Consider the following 18603-nt stretch of genomic DNA (forward strand, 5'->3'; position numbering starts at 1 on the left):
GCTAAAATTTTGTTTCCTGGAGGAACAAAATTTATAATAAATAATGCATTATTATCTACCAAGTCCCTGAGGAACTTGTTGAGTTTCAAAGATATTCGTCGAAATGGATATCATGTTGAGACAATGAATGAGAGAAATCATGATTATTTATGTATCACAACTCATGATTCAAATAAGAAAGTTATATTAGAAAAATTACCCTCACTTTCATCTGGGTTGTATTATACCAAGATTACTGCAATTGAATCACATGCCATTGTAAACCAGAAGTTTATTAGTCCAAATGAATTCATAACTTGGCATGATAGATTGGATCATCCGGGAACAACCATGATGAGGAGAATTATTGAAAACTCCCATGGACATTCACTAAAATACCAGAAGATTCTTAAAACTAGTGAATTTTGTTGTGCTGCATATTCTCAAGGGAAGTTAATTTTAAGGCCATCACCAGTAAAGATTAGATTTGAGTCCCCTGAATTCCTAAAAAGGATTCAAGGTGATATATGTGGACTTATTCATCCACCATGTAGATCTTTTAGATATTTTATGGTCCTAATAGACGCATTTTCAAGATGGTCACATGTGTGCTTATTGTCTTCTCGCAACCTGGCGTTTGCGAGATTACTGGCTCAAATTATTCGATTAAAAGCACAATTTCCAAAAAATCCAATCAAAGCAATTCATCTTAATAATGCTGGTGAATTTACTTCCCAAGCTTTTGATACTTATTGTATGGCTAATGGAATAAGTGTTGAACATCCAGTAGCTTATGTTCACACACAAAATGGGTTAGCAGAATCACTTATTAAATGCCTCTAATTAATTGCTAGACCCTTACTTATGAGAACAAATCTCCCAACCTCGGTTTGGGGGCATGCTATTTTACATGTCGCAACACCTATTCGATTGAGGACAACGAGTTACCATTAGTTTTCTCCTATGCAATTAGCTTTTGGCCAGCAGCCAAATGTTTCCCATTTAAGAATATTTGAGTGTGAGATATATGTTCCCATTGCACCACCTAATCGTACCAAAATGGGACCCCAAAGAAAATTGGGAATATATGTTGGATATGATTTTCCCTCTATAGTGAGATATCTTGAGATACAAACTGGAGATGTATTTAAAGCCCGGTTTGCGGATTGTCATTTTGATGAATCAAAATTTTTAACATTAGGGGGAGAGAATAAGCTTCCTAAAAAGGAACTTAATTGGAATGCATCATCCTTGATGCATTTAGATCCTCGATCAGGGCAATGTGAACTAGAAGTTCAAAAGATTATACATTTGCAAAGAATATAAAATGAAATTGCCTGATGCATTTTCTGATACAAAGAGGATAACCAAATCTTATAAACCAGTAGAAAATGCCCCACTTCAAATTGATGTCCCAGTAGGACAAGTAACCACTGAAGCAAATTTACGCCAGAAGCGTGGCAGGCCTGTCGGTTCCAACGACAAAAATCCTCGAAAAAGAAAAGAGGTAAATACAATTCCTGTTGAAAAAGACATAGTAAAGACACCTGCAATTGTTCAAAATTCTGATATAGTTTTAACGCCAGAAGACATTCAGGTACTTGAAAATTGTGAAAATGACGAGATCTCGATAAATTATGTCTTTACAGGAAAGAAATGGGACTGAAATAAGACAATTGTCAATGAGATATTTGCATATAATGTGGCATTAAATATCATGCATGAAAGTAAGGATCTTGAGCCAAGATTAGTCGAAGAATGTCGACAAAAGAATGATTGGCCAAAATGGAAAGAAGCCATAAAGACTGAATTAGAATCACTTACAAAACGTGAAGTCTTTGGACCTGTAGTCCGTACACCAGAAGATGTAAAACCTGTTGGATAGAGGTGGGTATTTGTGAGAAAACAAAATGAGAAAAATGAAGTTGTGCACTACAAAGCCCGACTTGTGGCACAAGGTTTTTCACAAAGGCCCGGTATAGATTATGAAGAAACGTATTCCCCTGTAGTGGATGCGATAACATTGCGTTATTTGGTCAGTTTATCCGCATATCATAAACTGCATATGCATTTAATGGATGTGGTAACAGCCTATTTATACGGCTCATTAGATTGGGATATCTATATGAAAGTCCCTGAAAGACTAAAGATATCTAAACCATCCAATAAATATTCACAGGGGTTATACTCAATTAAATTGCAAAGATCTTTATACGGTCTAAAGCAATCTGGACGAATGTGGTATAATCGTCTTACTGAGTATCTGGCCAAAATAGATTCAAGAATGATGATATCTGTCCATGTGTTTTCATAAAGAAATCTGCCTTTGGATTCATTATAATTACTGTGTACGTTGATGATTTAAATATCATTGGGACTCCTGAAGAGATTCCAACAATTATAAAAACTCTAAAAGAAGAGTTTGAGATGAAAGATCTTGGAAAGACTAAGTTTTGTCTTGGCCTGCAGATCAAGCATATAAAAAGTGAGATCTTTATTCATCAAACAACATACATAGAAAAGATCTTGAAGAGATTTTATATGGATAAGTCACATCCATTAAGTACCCCAATGATCGTAAAATCTTTGGATGTGGAAAAGGATCAATTCCGTCCTAAGGAAGAAAATGAAGATATCCTTGGTCCTGAAGTACCATATCTTAGTGTCATTGGAGCACTAATGTATCTTGCTAATAATACACGACCTGATATATCATTTGTTGTGAATTTACTAACAAGATATAGTTCCTTTCCAACCAGAAGACATTGGAGTGGAATCAAACAAATCTTTCGATATCTTCATGGAACGGTTGATATAGGATTGTCTTATCCATATGAATCCAAGTCACAATTAGTTGGCTATGCAGATGCTGGATACTTGTCTGATCCACATAAAGGGAGATCTCAAACAGGATACCTGTTTACATATGGTGGAACAGCTATATCATGGAGGTCCACGAAACAGACAATTGCTGCAACATCCTCTAATCATGCCGAAATACTAACAATTCATGAAGCTAGTTACGAATGTTTTTGGCTCAGGAGTTTGATCCAATATATTCTGTCATCATGTGGACTGATTGATCATAAGATAGCTCCAACTGTCTTGTTTGAAGATAATACAACATGCATTGCTCAACTGAAAGGCGAATACATCAAAGGTGATAGAACAAAGTATATTTCTCCCAAATTCTTCTTCACTCATGATCATCAAAATCAAGGGACAATTGATGTTCAACAGATCCGCTCAAGTGACAATCTGCAGATTTATTCACAAAGTCACTCCCAAAATCCTCCTTTGAAAGATTGGTACATGAGATTGGGATGCGCCGGTTTCGAGACATTAAATGATGTCGACAAGAGGGTGAGACTGTACTCTTTTTTCCTTGGTAAGATTTTTTCCCATTGGGTTTTTCTTAACAAGGTTTTTAATGAGGCAGTCCCCATCACTAAAGGATATTGTACTCTTTTTCCTTCACTAAGGTTTTTCCCACTGGATTTTTCTTTAGTAAGATTTTAACGAGGCATATTCCTAAATGGTCATCCAAAGGGGAGTGTTGTGATAAGAATGGGACGTGGATGCCCATTTCCTATGTGGGGCTCATATTCTCAAGAATGAAGTATATTAAAGGAGCATTAAAGAAAGTTAAAAATGTAAACATGATTTACGTATATAAATAGAAGGCCAAAGCCTCACGAGAGATACAACAAAAGCAATAAAATCTTCTCTCCCTCTTTTATAATACAATTCTCTCTCTTACTTTATTTTACAAGTATTTTTGAATACTCTTCTCTCTCACTCTTTATATTAATATTAGTAAATATATTAATCATCTTTATTATATTAAAATAGTAATTGTGGTACTAGAGTCTTCTACTTATACTTTTATTTTATATTTATTTTACAACCGATATATCATTATTCTGTTATGCTTTTCTTGTTTAGCGCTTGAAGTTCTTTCATTGTTTACTTTGTTGATGCATAATTTCTCTTTGTTGATTTGTTTTGGAAGATTATGGGCCTTGTTTGTGTGTTGATTCCTACATTACCCCTCTTGATCATTACTCACCGTGTTGTTTCGGGTTTTAGTCCGTTGTCTTTCTACATAGTTTTCAACATTTTACTGATTACCTTGGCCCAAATCTTCTTCTAGATAGCTAACGAGACTCATAATCTACTACTCAAAAGTAAAAGATATTGGGCCTGTTAGCCCACTTAATTCCCTTCTCTTTAAAATTATTAGCCCTCGCACCTTCAGTTCATTGATAAATCTTTCCATTTCCTAAAATCAACCATAATTCTCTCTCATCAGATCCTCTGCCCCTAAATTGTGGATTATCGGGGATTTTATTCATCTGCTCCTTAGATCCTTGACTCTCCTCTCCCACTCTTCCATAATTTCCAGTCTGAACTTATAATATCCTCTTATTGCCTGTACTATCAGTGTCATTCCACTTTTTGTGTTCTTCCTCTTCAACTAGGCTTTCCTCCATTATTATTAGTGGTTTTACTCTGTTGACTCCTAGTCCAAGTGCATATCTTAGTAATTGCGGATTTCAAATGGCCATAGCCATAGGGTTTTTGCACTTTTCTACCATGGCCCAAGATGCCACGATTCAAGCAATAGCTATCTTGAATTCTTGAATTCGTTCATATTTAAAATCTATCTAGGCACTAGGAAGATAATATCTAGCCAACCAAAATCTTGTTGGTAAAGCTCTAGTAATATTGATTGCCACCTTTGCCTTAAGAAGCGTTCTTTGCAGCACTTTATTCCTACTTTTTTTTCGATAATTTCAATTGTGCTCCTTTTTATATAATTGAGTGGAAGCCTATATATTTGCACCATATGATCATACCTTACTACATAAAGGGGTGTCTTCTCCCTGTGTAGTGGCTCTATATTAGTTTTATTCTTCTTTTGGGCCTTATGTCCTGTTATGCAACCAAAAACAAGTTATTGTGTGAACTACTTTTGTATCATGAATTGAAAAATATCACAATGTGTTTGTTTTCTATTCTAGATATCTAAATTTAGTATTCGTTTTCGTTTGAATTCTAAAATTTAGACATGTAGTCGTTTATGAAATTTTGATTACTAGGTATTCAAATTCTAAATTTTGATTTTGTAATTTTCATCTTAGAGGAGAACTAAGGATGTGGATGTCTAGATTTTTAAATATGGAAAAATTTATAGAGTTGTAGCTATGATAGTTTTGGATGTGAGAAAATAAGAATTTGAAATATGAGAAAAATAATTTTAAAAAAATTAAAAAATCGGTGGAATTGAAAGGCAAATTGATTAAGTTGTAATCATAGAAGATTTGAAGAAATTTTAAAATTAAAAAAAAATGAAACTAATTCAAGTTGATATAAAATAATAAAATCAATTGAACTAAATAATCACTCACTAGAATTAAGATAACTAGTATTTACATGCGGAGAAGGAATAGGATTGGGAGCGTCGACAGAGGCAACAAGATCTTTGTTTAGACGGTTGGAGATGATTTTCTCTATGATCTTTGTAGACAATCTCCTAGAGGATATGACAAAAAGGGAGTTATTTCAATTGTTCAAATGGATGGATAATTGGTCTTAATCCACAAATTCTATCTAACTTACTAATTAAGCTTAATAAAAAGCTAGTGTTAGTGGAAACAAGATCAACTAACAACCCAAAACTACCATTCAATGTTGGACATTAATGACTCTAGTATCCTAGTTCTTCAATCCCCAAACCAAGGAATGAAAATCTACTCCATATTCAAAATGAGCATTTCAATAAATACTTAGTGGGCATGGTAATAAAACATAGTGAATTATAAAATTTAATAAAAACTATAGCCAAACGATCAATACTAACAATTCAATCAAGCATATATAAACCTCAAATATCAAATTCATTAATATGAAACTCAAGAATTCACAAGTGCATATACCAACAAAATAACCTTAATTATAAAAAGAATCTAAGTATAGTGCAAAGGAATGAAAGGACGAGAAAATTAAGAACAACTTACAATTGAGACAAGCTAAATTTCAAAATTAAAGTGTAAATTGTATAAACTCTAATAAATCCTAGAAAGAAGTGAGAGTTTCTCTCTCTAAAAAAATTATGAAAATCTAGTCAAAATTTGTAAAATGATCATATGGTAATGTGTTCTTGTTTTTCTCTAAGAGTATGCTTAAAATTGGCTTCAGGGTATCAAAATTGAGCCAAAAGAGGCCTCCAAAATACATAGCACGTGACTTTTTAAATGAGACACGCGCTCAGACCCGTGCGTAAGCACTATTGTGTCGTACGCATACTTGCCAATTTTCCCACTTATACATACACACAAGTGCCAGCTAATTCTTCACACCTGTGCATACGTACCATTATGTGCATACGCACGCATCCGAATGTCCTTCTCCTTTGTTTTTTTATGAATTCTTCTACTTTGCATGCTTTTTCTCCACTCTTCAAAGCCATTCTTGCCTATTGATCCTGAAATCACTTAAACATATCAAGGTATCGAATGGAATAAAAGTAGAATTAATTTGATAATTTAGAGCACAAAAAGCATGTTTTTAACAATTAGGTATAATTGAGAGAGAATTCACAAAAACATATTATTTAAATGAATAAATGCATGTTTATGTGATGAAAACCACTCATTTCAAGCCAAAAATTATTATCAAATGTGGATTCATCAACTGCCAATCTTCTGGCATGAGAGTGGCAGGGTGAGGATGGCGGCCAATAAGAAAGAGAGTTGGTTGGAGATGATGGGCGGTGGCGGGTGAATCATTCCTTTTGGGTAAAATTTTTTTATAATTGATGAATTTGGAACTTGATTCAACAATATAACAATATAAAAAGATAGAGAGAAAGAAAAAGCATTTGGTGCAGAGAATGTTGTTGTTGACAGTGATGGAGGTAGGACTTAAGAGTGAGTAGAGATGGAGTTGAGATAGGAAATAAGGGTAAAATTGGATAAAATAATTTGACTATTAGTTGACTACCAAAAAATTAACAAAAATAAAATTGAAATTTATTTTAAACGTTAAGAATAAAATTGAACATAATTAAATGTAAGGAATAATTTTAAAAAATTTTAAAAACTTTAGAAATAAAAAATTTACTTTATTCATTAATTTATTATTCTATTTAAATAAGTTAAAATTTTAAATTCAATCTTATAAATATAGTAATTTATTGATCAAATAACAAATTTTAAATAAAATTTAAATTTATAATGAATTAATTTTTAAACCAACTAGCTGACAGTTGTGGTGTGACACATCTGTCATAAACCAAATTGGAATCTAAGTGGAATGAAACTCACGTGACTCTCCAACCTTCACAAAGTTGGGCTATGGAGTTCATCTATTCACTTGATCGGTAGACCTAATCCGATACTACATAAGACCAACAAAGATCACAAACTGCTGCTAAAAGTCAAGAGTTACAAAGACAACAGAAAAGAAATCAGATTAAACGATAACAGAGAAATGCCTGAATTCTGCGTGACTGGGGGCACCGGTTTCATCGCAGCTTACCTTATCAAAGCCTTACTAGAAAAGGGTCACACTGTGAGGACCACCGTGAGAAACCCAGGTGACACTTTTAATTCTAAGGATTCACTTGCTTTTTTTATTTTTATTTTATGCTATAGTTTGATTTCTAATATGTTACTTAATATTTGATCAGATGATGTGGAGAAGGTTGGCTTTCTAAGGGAATTGAGTGGAGCTAAAGAGAGATTAAAGATTTTTAAAGCGGATTTATTGGTGGAAGGGAACTTTGATGAGGCAGTGGAAGGGGTTGATGGTGTCTTTCATACAGCATCTCCAGTGCTAGTTCCTTATGATAACAACGTTCAGGTCTCCTTCAATTCCTTCAATATTCTATCTCCTTAAGCTTAATCAACTTTTTGTTCTTTATGGCTAAAACTAAAAAACCAATAATATATCATCTATGTGTAAAAGAACATTAAAAGAGGTTTGGTACAATTTTTTCAAAAATTAAAAAAGAAAATACTTTTTTATATATATAAATTTGTATTTCTAAAACTGGAAGGAAAGGCAAAATATTAATCTCACATTTGTTGTTATTCTTAATATTTAATGAAAAATATAAATTAATAGGTGTATTAACGATACAAGAACCCACTTTTTGGTGTCAAAATATGGATATACCAATGTTTTAATAGTCTATTTTAATTTGCAGAAATATTTGGTAACAAAAAAAGAATTAACCAAAAATAGCTAAAAGTTGTCTCATTTAATATTTATTAATTATTGTTAAAATTAATGAATGTTAAATAAGATAAGTTTTGACTTTTTTGTGTTTCCCTAACATTACCGATTAATTTGTTGGTGGATTGAATTAATGAACTCCATCATAAAAGATCGATTAATTTGTGGAGTTTTTGACACCAAAAAACTAGATTATATTTAAGAATCATTATTGCTCTATTAGTTAGTTGTTATTTGTCTCACCTTTTGTTGAAGGGGTTCATCTGATTATGCACTTACTTATTATGTCTTGGTCACGTTGTTACTTGGAAAATAAGTTGTTTTAACTTCTAAGGTTGGTGAGAATAAAATAAAACTAGGGAAACGTATTATATTCAAACCAAACTCTACTATAAATTTAGGAAGCACAATTTAATTCTTTTGTAAATTCATTTGAAGATTTGAAATATGTTGCAGGCAACTCTAATTGATCCGTGTATAAAAGGAACCGTGAATGTGCTGAATTCCTGCATCAAAGCAAAAGTTAAACGCGTTGTGCTCACCTCATCTTGCTCTTCCATAAGATACCGTTACGATGTGCAGCAAGTATCTCCTCTTAATGAGTCTCATTGGACTGATATAGAATACTGCAAACGCTACAACGTACGTAGTAACATTTGCTACCATTATCGTAACTTTTTTTTTTCCAGTAATTTGTACTAAATTAAACAATACATATATTTAATTATTTAATATTTATATACAAATATATAATAATTAATTTAGTAACTGATTTTTAGTGTGCATATATAACATTTTTTTTAATCAACAGCATATATAGGTTGGCCTGAGTAATCTTGATACTTCGTTCTGAATATTTAAACAATTTTACCTTTTATATTTTTAAATAATTTTGTGAATATGCAGCTGTGGTACGCATATGCAAAGACTATAGGGGAGAAAGAGGCTTGGAAACTTGCAAAGGAAAATGGAATGGATCTAGTTGTGGTTAATCCCTCTTTTGTTGTTGGTCCCCTGCTTGCACCACAGCCAACAAGCACATTGTACATGATTCTAAGCATCGTCAAAGGTTTGATCCTGTTATACCTAAGGATTATTAGATTGTATTCAGAATAAACTATCATTGACTCTCAAAATATATTAGTTTGTTGATAAATAAATCAATATAGGAATAAATTAATAATTATTGTATGTTACTTAAAGGTTTACTTTCATTTGGAGTAAACTATAATTTTTGTCATGAAATATTGTAGCACCTATAATTTTAACGAGGGAAAAGTATGATTTTTGTTTCTAATATTTTTAATTTATGTTAAAATTATCCTTAAACATTTTTTGTTTTGTCTTTTAAAATGTTTTAGATGTTTAAGAAATAATTTTGATATAAATCGAAAATATTAGAAACAAAATTGAATAAAATTAAAGGTTAAGAATATTTTTAAAAATAATTATAAATATTAGTGACAAAAAAGATATTTTATCCTTTTTATTATAAAAGATATAAGGGTTAGAAAATAAAACTAAGTAACTAACTTTGAAATGTTGCACATTTTATTTTGTTCATACATCCTAACACACACACTTTTCCTTTCTCATGGGTTCTATATAACCACTTCTTAGTCATAGTTAGGATTTGAACTTTGATATACTTTCTAACAAGGCATACACAACTGTCATTAGACCAAGTCTTGCAGTGCAAATGTTTTGTGCAGCATTTACTCAACATATTTTGAACGGTTCTTAATCTTTTTGTTTTCTCCCTTCACCATTTTTAAACAGGTGTGAGAGAAGAATATCCAAATACAACAGTGGGCTTTGTACACATAAATGATGTGATAGCTGCCCACATATTGGCTATGGAGGATGCCAAAGCAAGTGGCAGGCTCATTTGTTCTAGCTCAGTAGCCCATTGGTCACAAATCATTGAAATGCTTAGGGCCAGATATCCTTCCTATCCATATGCTAAAAAGTACGTTAACTTTTACAAATCTTTCTTCTAATCTTTTGTTTCTATTTAACACCATCAATTATATATGGGTTATGCGGAGAAATGTTTTAATCCCAGAAAAGTTGGCTTAGCTACTAGCTAAGCTAGTGTTTTAATAGTATAAAAATAAAGAATTTTCAAAATAGGAAAATTGATAAATTAAAGTAATAAAATAATATTTTAATTACTTTTGAATTTATAAATAGAATCAGAAAAATATAAATATATATAACGGAAATAGAGATACTTAAAAATAGTTTGTTTTTTTTTTTTTAAAAATGCTATGTATACAATAAAAATTAATCAACAAATTAATTATTATACATTTATATATAAATACATATACTATCTTAATTTATTTTTAATATATATTTTATATTCACCTAATATGCTTGAAATTATTTATATCCTACATGATAGTAGCATAGAATTTTGATAAAAACAATAGATTTCGGTATTAGCGTTCTATCTCTATTGTCTGATTGTCTCCATGTTTTAGACGTACAAAATGAACATTTTTTTTTTCTGAAACATATTATCCATGACTATGTTTCTCATGCCAAACAAAATACAAAGACAATCGTTGTATTATATACTTATATTTCTATCTCTTCTATCCCATCAAAGAATTCTCTGCCAAATTATTTTTCAACCATTAATAACTTTTCTGTAATACTTTAGAAATTAATAGTAATTTGCCTTGGCTTTTAATACATTGCTATTTTGATTCTCAAATATTAGTTTAGTATACTTTAGTATCAAAGCGGTCTTCACTTTGAACTGAATTGTTAAGTATTACTAATCTTTTGAATCCGACTGTATAAATAATTAAATATTAACTTTTTGATGGATTATATATTCAGTTTAATTTTGATGTATTGATAATGTCAAATATTTTATATAATCACTTGATCATATTTTATTTTTTGAATAATTATTTACATAGTCAATATAAAAAGATAATAACTTTTATTAACATGATATTATATAATTAGATATATTATTTGACAAGACATCAAAATTAAATTCTTATATATTTTATTTGCACTGTTTGATGATCAAAATGATATTTTACTCAATTCTAAACATTATACCAAATCTCTGTCAATCTTTTGATATGCTTTGAGATCTGCTTTTCTGAAGTTAGATGATATATGGTGTTACAGGTGCAGCAGCCTGGAAGGAGACAACAACCCACATAGCATGAACACCACCAAAATTACTCAATTGGGGTTTCCTCCATTCAAAACCCTTGAACAGATGTTTGATGACTGCATCCAAAGCTTTCAAGAAAGCGGCTTGCTATGACATCGTTGATAATAATCTGTCGAATTTGATGTTCGTGTAAGATTTCTGCTCCAATAATCAAAAATAAAGAAGCAGTAGTGTATTTAACCAAATAGCTATATACTTAAAACACTATAATTTATGTGCACTTTTCTTTCTCTGTTCATGATTCTACTTAATTGTATCGTTATTTGTAAAACAGACTAACCCCGATACGCATAAATCTCTAGAGCAAACACCATTTTGACACTCATTTTAATAACAATAAAACATTCTCTTTAATATTATTATTATTATTATTATTATTATTATTATTATTATTACTATTATTTTAAAAGAAAGAACTCAGTAGTAGTACAATAAAGAAGAGATTATTTCAAGATAAACAATAACACTAAATAAAAACTCAATCAACAAAATAAAGATGAATTCATACTCTACAAAAACACTACAGCTTTTCTAAACACTTATACCTTCTGTCTATATTCGTGGATAACTTCTCTCACGTTGATTTCTAAATTCCAAAAAGTTCTTTCATTCTTTTTCAGGTTCCACACCACAGCATAAAAGCCGATAATCCACATTTACCCAGCACTAAAATCCTCTTTTTTATTTTGTTAACTAGAAAAAATTCAAATACATGTACAATTAATTAATAACGATCATACTTCTTGGTAACATCCTCATTATTATAATACTATGCTTAGTGACAAATATATTATGTGTGCCTACGTGAATACCTAAATACAACATATATTTTCATACACATATATATATACTTACAAAATACATTAGATTCAATTCTACGAGTATACGATATCTCGAGTTCTGACACACAGCAACACCACCTAAACTAAATCTCAAGCTAAACATTATACATATGAATTCCTGTTCCTCATAAAAGAACAAACTCTAAATGAGTGCAGCGGGACTCTAAATCTAACATACCTCGCACATTACCTTCCAACTTTTCGGGAAAGTGAGCCATCTTGTCCGTTCTTTGGAAAAATAAACGAGAATATATACAAGAGGAGGAATAACCAAAGGTCCTCAGTAGGAGAGGTTTTAGAGTGCCATAAAAAGATATACAATATTAGCATCATAATTCATACATGAGTGTGATTAATATTAGTCTTATGAATCGATCTCTTGTAAATCTCTAAATCTTGTAACCATAGGTACACATGAATTCAAAGTATTTAGTTTTGATGAATGACAACTATAGGAATTTGCGAAATCTTGCAAAAGATTTCTTTGATTTGACATGGGAAGAATTCAAGTCAAGGACGTGTTGGGATTACACATAGCACCGAAAAAATTCATGTCTGGGCATAGTATTTTGACCATGTGGACGCTGTTTAGAGAGAATCTGAGGCAGAAACTCATGTCTCTCTTCATGATTTTCTTAGGTATATGACAAGGATATCCTTATGGTATTCTTGTCTATCATGGAAAAGGATAGGTTGCTCCTAGCAGGTTGGCTTTGATGAAGGATGTGTGGTGGAGAATGAACTTCCCCATAGAGCCAACAAGGAAGTTACGCTATAAATTTCAACAAAGTTTTTTTATTGTTGAGCATTAATAACAAACAACCATATGATCACCAAGAATATTTCACATAACCATATTGGTAGCCCAGTAGCCAAGACGCCCGAGCCTCAAAAAGGCAAAGGAATTAAGAAAGCAAGTGAAATAAGGTATCCAACTTGGCTCTACAACATAGTTATGATCCCTAAGAGTAACGGAAAGTGCAGGATGTGTATTGACTACATTAACCTAAACAAGATTTGCCTAGAAGAAAATTGTTCCAGCACAAGCTTTAGTATGACAGAAGAACAGTAGGAGAATCGAAGGGCAGCACTCAAATTTTGGATCGAATCCACGCCATCTATGGCTTCCCAACTCCCCAGTCCCCAGATCAAGAAGGGCCCCAAATCAGCACTTCGGCCATAACATTTAAACAAAAATAATAAAGAAGCATAAGAGGATGAGAATATACCTTTGGATCAATATAATTTATTCATTCCAAGATGAATAATACATGAAAATGTGAAAGAGATTGAAGAGGCGTTCCTAGAATGACACCTACTCTTTATTCCAGACCAACGACTTCTAGAATTTCTTGATTAGAAGTCACAGAATTGTTATATTATTTGAAGAATGACATAACATGAAAATGGGGGAAATATTCCATGGTGAGGACATCACTTAGTTGAACACCTAGAATTAAGCCAAGACACAATGTCATCATGTACAGCAAAAATTCTCTCATCAGGTTCACCTTCTAGAATGCAGTGATAACCACCTTCATAAATCTTTAGAGTCTTATCCTTGCTAGACGCACTCTCATAAAGAAACCGGCTCACCAATGGATCCGTCACCTTATCATCTCCTCCATGAATAACCAATAATGGAGCCGAAACCTGCAATCATCCACATGCACACGCAAAATATAGTTTTTCTTCTTCTTATGGTAATTATTGCACATAGAAAAATTCAAAAATAGATTTAGCTAGAGTATCGTATGGGCACTTGTAATATTTACCAATGGTGGATTTTAAATTGAGAAAACAAAAATGAAATGCTTAAATTTCCAGAAAGGGATGATACGGGATCTTTTCTATTTTAGTGAGAAAACCTTCTTTGAGTTGCAACAAAAGAAAAGGATCTCAAATATGAAAAAAGAAACAAACTACCAAAGCAATGGAAAAGAACTCAAATATGAAAATATAGAGATTGGAAGACAAAAAGAATACTGACCTTCTGTACTTGTGATTCAATTTCTTTTGTGGTTCGTAAAAGCTCCATACCGGTTTTCAGTCGCGGATTATCATCATAACAAATGACATTGTAAACAGCCTAAAAAGATAAATCAACACTAGGGATAAGTTAATATTATCAATGTATTTAGTTTGATTATGACTAACACGGGTTTTGTTTTGCAAATCAATACAAAATTTAAGTATCAAGTAGAACAAACAACAACGTCGCAAATCTGAGACAACAAATTGAGGCTTTGAATAGAGTAACCTCTGTCACAATTTCCCATCTTTCTCTAATTAAAATAGATGAGATCGTCAAACATGAACAAACTCGATGATTGTAACTACAACGTACGAGTTCATGTGAAAGATAATGAAATGATGAGACAGTCAAAGAGAGAACTAAACAATAATAGACTCTGAAGTAATCCTTAACTCCAAACAGCATGATTTATATATATATATGACAATGCGGAAAATATGTCAGAAAACACGATAAAAATGAATCAATCAACTTCTAAGTTCTAACACTAAGAAAGTGCAAGATATTTTGTTGAAGAGCAAGACAATGAATCAAAATGTCTATTTTGTTATATTGGAATCCAAAAGTTAATTCTGTACAAGTCACTAACCAATTTTCTTTTGCTTGGTTCCCTGAAGGCAAGCTCTGCTAGATCTTGGTTTGGGAACAGTTTTGCTTTTGGCATCACCTTCGATAAAAGAGTTAATACCTTCATAACTGCATCAGATGGCATCACATCATCTGCAATCTACCCGCAACAGAAATCAGCAAACCATGCTTCAACTGAAAGTTGTACATTACAAAACTATATTGAAAAGACGGGACAAAAAAGAAATTACAAAAGCCACTTTTTATCAAAGAGTGTTTAACTATTTGAGTTAGCGATAAAAGTTTCCAGCTTGTAATGCAAAAATGTTCACGTAAATTAAAGCAGAACAAAACTTGGAAATCACAATCCTTAAACTAATCTCCAAATTCAAAATGATTATCATAAATATTGTTTGGCTAAGCCAGGTAAATACTGTAATAGCTAATAAGATTATTAAAAAAACATTTTCCATTGAATTTTAAATAAATTAACCCCACAATATAGTAGTATGAATGTGATGGCCCCTAAAAAGGGAACACAATTATAAAATATAAAAAAAACTAGTTGCCACAAAAAAGTAAGCTTAGTTCAATCATTATCCAAAGGTAAGCTTTTGTAATGGCTAATGAGTTTCTCTTCTGTATCAAATGCAAACTATTATCTATAATATACATAAGCATATTCCCAATCTAATAAGAAACAAGCATCATTGTTTTATATTTCACCAATGAATGCTAATAGCAGTTTGGTTTAGTGTCCCTTGTCACTCTTTAAAAGCTAAAGGAGTGTCGCAGGTTCGACATTAATTATATATAACATTTTTTATTGGTCAATATAATCGAGCAAAGATCCAATTGTATCAACCATTGATAGAAACAGCAATCGATGCTTGCAGAAGACGAAAAACTACTCAAACTGAATTCAGTGCAGAGTTTACGCTGAACTACAACGATTTAAATTAAATAAAAAATTGGTGAGCATCGAATGAAATACAGATGGACGAGCTTACTTTACACATTGGTGCTACAAGGATCATTCCATCCCAATTATTTGGCTCCTTCAAATGAACTTTAATAGAAACTGCTCCTCCCATTGACTGCCCCAATATAAAGCGAGGCAACTCTCTCAGCTCAGGCCTTTCTGCCAATTGAAATACAAACCATGATTTTAAGGGGTAAAAAGAGTTTAAATATTTTAAATCTTCACATGTGAAATGTTACAGCAGTCATGGATACTAAAACTTCACACCTTTAATTCTTCTATAATGCTCGATAACATCATCAACTAAATCATCAAAATTTGGTATGTATCCATGTAATCCTTCTGAAAGGCCAAAACCTGGATAGTCCATAGCATAAACACCATATCCCGATGATGCAATTCTCCTGGCTATACCTGAGGAAAAAATTGAAAAATAGATAAACTAAATGCCCTGTGAATCATGCAAATAAATTGGCTTGATTTGAGAAGATGTTTTCTGTTTTTTATTTTCAATGTTTTATATTTCTAGAACTTTGTAAACAAGAGTGAAAACGGGAGTAATTTGTAAAGAAAAGAGTGAATACAGGGAAAACAATATGATAACGACAAAGCCTTGTCCTACTAGGTGAATTCATGACCAAACAATGTCATTGCTTGCTTTTGTAAAAAATCAAAATAACAAACTTCCCAATTTGATCTAATCCGCGGATTCTTTTGTCAATGATTCATTGAATGATAAATCATGCATGTGATGGAGATACAAGATTTAAATAATGGAAAATCCAATATTGTAGAATAGTTTCTAAAATGACTGAAAATGTGGAAAGATATAATTTGATCATTCTAAGCAAATCCAAAATCTGTATAGACAAAACCATTCATTAGTTCCCAACCATGGTCAAATGGATGCATATGAAACTTGCCTGAACTCAACCCGGTTACACTTACATCTCTTCAAAATCCCGTTTTCAATTATATCCTGTTTTAACTTTATTTCCCCATACTTAGAAGAAGAGAAGACACCGAGTATGAAAACAAATATGAACACACAAACCAAACACCCTCTTAGACTCCAAAAAAACAAAACAGCCTCTTCAACACATAATACAGGGCAGAGCAACAACATATAATAGAGAGCAGGGCAACTTGGCAGCATTTTGAAATCAAATTATGACAAACCTTCAAAGAAGAAGGTGCAAGTATCGCCATATCCGTGGCAGAAACATACAGAGGCCTTAATCGGAACCCCTGGCCGTGGCAACCAGCTCTTACAGAAAATTTCCAATCCCCTAGAATTCCTCTCGTACCACTGAACAAATAAGTAAACAATTTATCACACAATTCACCAAAACTAAATCATAATATATATAAAGCATAAACATCTTGACATCCAAAAGATTTGGCACTAACTGAAAAAATAAAATAAACAAAATACACAACAAAACACTCATACCCCCCACCCCCCCTTCCCCCAAAAAAAAACCAAAAGTTTGATAAACTTTTGAAGATTTTACTTCCGACTGGAAAAAAAATAAAACAAAATAAACGAAAAACAATTCATAACCATCAGGAAAGTTTGATCAAATTTACAAAAGTTGGGTCCGGTGAATTTCTTTCATATAGAAACTATTTTGTAAGAAGTAGAATCTTTCTATTGCAGAAAAAAAGGTTACATTCACAAGGTAAAGCAGATAACAAGAAACCTCTTGTCACTGAATAAATAAGTAAATCATTTATGACGCAGAGGTATAACATCATTATAAAAGACAAAAACTAAGACAAATAAACCCTGAAAATCTATACTTGGAACATATTAGTCCCTAAAAAGAAAAGTACCAATAAAGTTTTGCAGAGATTGAAACTTACCTCTTCGGTTCTGATCCCTTCAGGAGCATTCTGGCATTGGAGATTGAAACATCAGCAACTGGTTCTTAAGCAATGCCAAAACCAAAACCAGTAAAAGAAGTTTAAAAAGAAAAAGCAAAAAACAAATGTAACTTAAGCAATGGAAGCGTTCCAATATCCATGACCAAGATTCAACTAACCTTGAACAAGCAGTGATCCAGCTGCTGATGAACTTCAATGAAGGCTGCACGGACCTTTCTGCGCGAGTAAGCGAAGTCAAGATTATAAGAAGCTATGGAGTTTAACTCTTCACTCACACCTTCAATGGATGCTTTCTTTGCTGTAACCGTGAGTTTTCTGTTAATGGGTTTTGATCCCTTGTGGTTGGTTGAAAAGTGAAGTTCTTGCTTCTTTAAGGGGTGCTTGATCGGAGATATCGGTGTGAAATGAAGTTGTGAAAGGATCTCTGACCGGAATCTGAAAGTCAGAGAGAGATTCATGTTGGAATGAGAGTGATTCACGGGTTTGTTAATTTGTGTTGTTGGGATCATATGGAACGTTTTGCGGACACAAAGGTTTCGTAGTGCTGCAATTAAAGAGGGGAAAGTGGGAAAGTGGGAAACTGCGAACAACGTAACACAAAAAATGGTACTCAGTCAACTTTGTATTTTAATCAAGCCAAACTAATTAGATGGTACCCCAAATTTTATAATAAAAATAAGAGTATATCCACGTCGGTTTTTTAAGTTTTTAAAATAGAATATTATAGTTTTTTAAGTTTTTTAATATAAAATAATCTCTAATATTTATTTTTGTTAGATAATATAATTTTTTTTAATTTGATTTGTTAATGATTACGAACGTAAAATATTAACTAATATATGTGGCTATTAAGTGTTTATCTATGTAA

The 18603-nt window shown here is 32.1% G+C and overlaps 2 protein-coding genes across 3 annotated transcripts; one reads left to right on the forward strand and one right to left on the reverse strand.

Moving 5' to 3' along the window:
* Positions 1 to 7241: 7241 nt before the first annotated feature.
* On the forward strand, positions 7242 to 12210 carry LOC112750576 (tetraketide alpha-pyrone reductase 2). Of its 2 annotated transcripts, XM_072216724.1 has the most exons (7): positions 7242 to 7579; positions 7673 to 7845; positions 8677 to 8862; positions 9127 to 9289; positions 10000 to 10189; positions 11374 to 11551; positions 12043 to 12210. In XM_072216724.1, exons 1-6 carry the CDS (start codon positions 7474 to 7476, stop codon positions 11513 to 11515), a joined length of 960 nt encoding a protein of 319 aa, XP_072072825.1. In that variant the 5' UTR covers positions 7242 to 7473; the 3' UTR covers positions 11516 to 11551; positions 12043 to 12210. The 2 variants fall into 2 exon arrangements, with proteins under 2 accessions (XP_072072825.1, XP_025655150.1); XM_025799365.2 differs by lacking the exon at positions 12043 to 12210 and having other exon boundaries at positions 11374 to 11658.
* Positions 12211 to 13494: 1284 nt separating this feature from the next.
* LOC112750575 (caffeoylshikimate esterase) lies at positions 13495 to 18373 on the reverse strand. Its single transcript, XM_025799364.3, has 8 exons — positions 17894 to 18373; positions 17715 to 17744; positions 17028 to 17157; positions 16116 to 16262; positions 15877 to 16007; positions 14889 to 15026; positions 14255 to 14353; positions 13495 to 13917 (listed from the first exon to the last, which is right to left on the reverse strand). Exons 1-8 carry the CDS (start codon positions 18242 to 18244, stop codon positions 13699 to 13701), a joined length of 1245 nt encoding a protein of 414 aa, XP_025655149.1. The 5' UTR covers positions 18245 to 18373; the 3' UTR covers positions 13495 to 13698.
* Between the last annotated feature and the right edge of the window lie 230 nt (positions 18374 to 18603).

Source organism: Arachis hypogaea, chromosome 15 (assembly GCF_003086295.3).
Source record: "Arachis hypogaea cultivar Tifrunner chromosome 15, arahy.Tifrunner.gnm2.J5K5, whole genome shotgun sequence".
In the NCBI taxonomy this organism is placed as follows: domain Eukaryota; kingdom Viridiplantae; phylum Streptophyta; class Magnoliopsida; order Fabales; family Fabaceae; genus Arachis; species Arachis hypogaea.

Coding starts and splice junctions, on each gene's coding strand:
- LOC112750576 (XM_072216724.1), top strand. CDS start 7,474: ATGCCTGAATTCTGCGTGACTGGGGGCACCGGTTTCATCGCAGCTTAC. Junction 7,580..7,672: donor GACCACCGTGAGAAACCCAG/GTGACACTTTTA, acceptor ATATTTGATCAG/ATGATGTGGAGAAGGTTGGC. Junction 10,190..11,373: donor TCCTATCCATATGCTAAAAA/GTACGTTAACTT, acceptor ATGGTGTTACAG/GTGCAGCAGCCTGGAAGGAG.
- LOC112750575 (XM_025799364.3), bottom strand. CDS start 18,244: ATGATCCCAACAACACAAATTAACAAACCCGTGAATCACTCTCATTCC. Junction 15,027..15,876: donor TTGTAGCACCAATGTGTAAA/GTAAGCTCGTCC, acceptor TGTTGCGGGTAG/ATTGCAGATGATGTGATGCC. Junction 14,354..14,888: donor AACCAAGCAAAAGAAAATTG/GTTAGTGACTTG, acceptor TTATCTTTTTAG/GCTGTTTACAATGTCATTTG.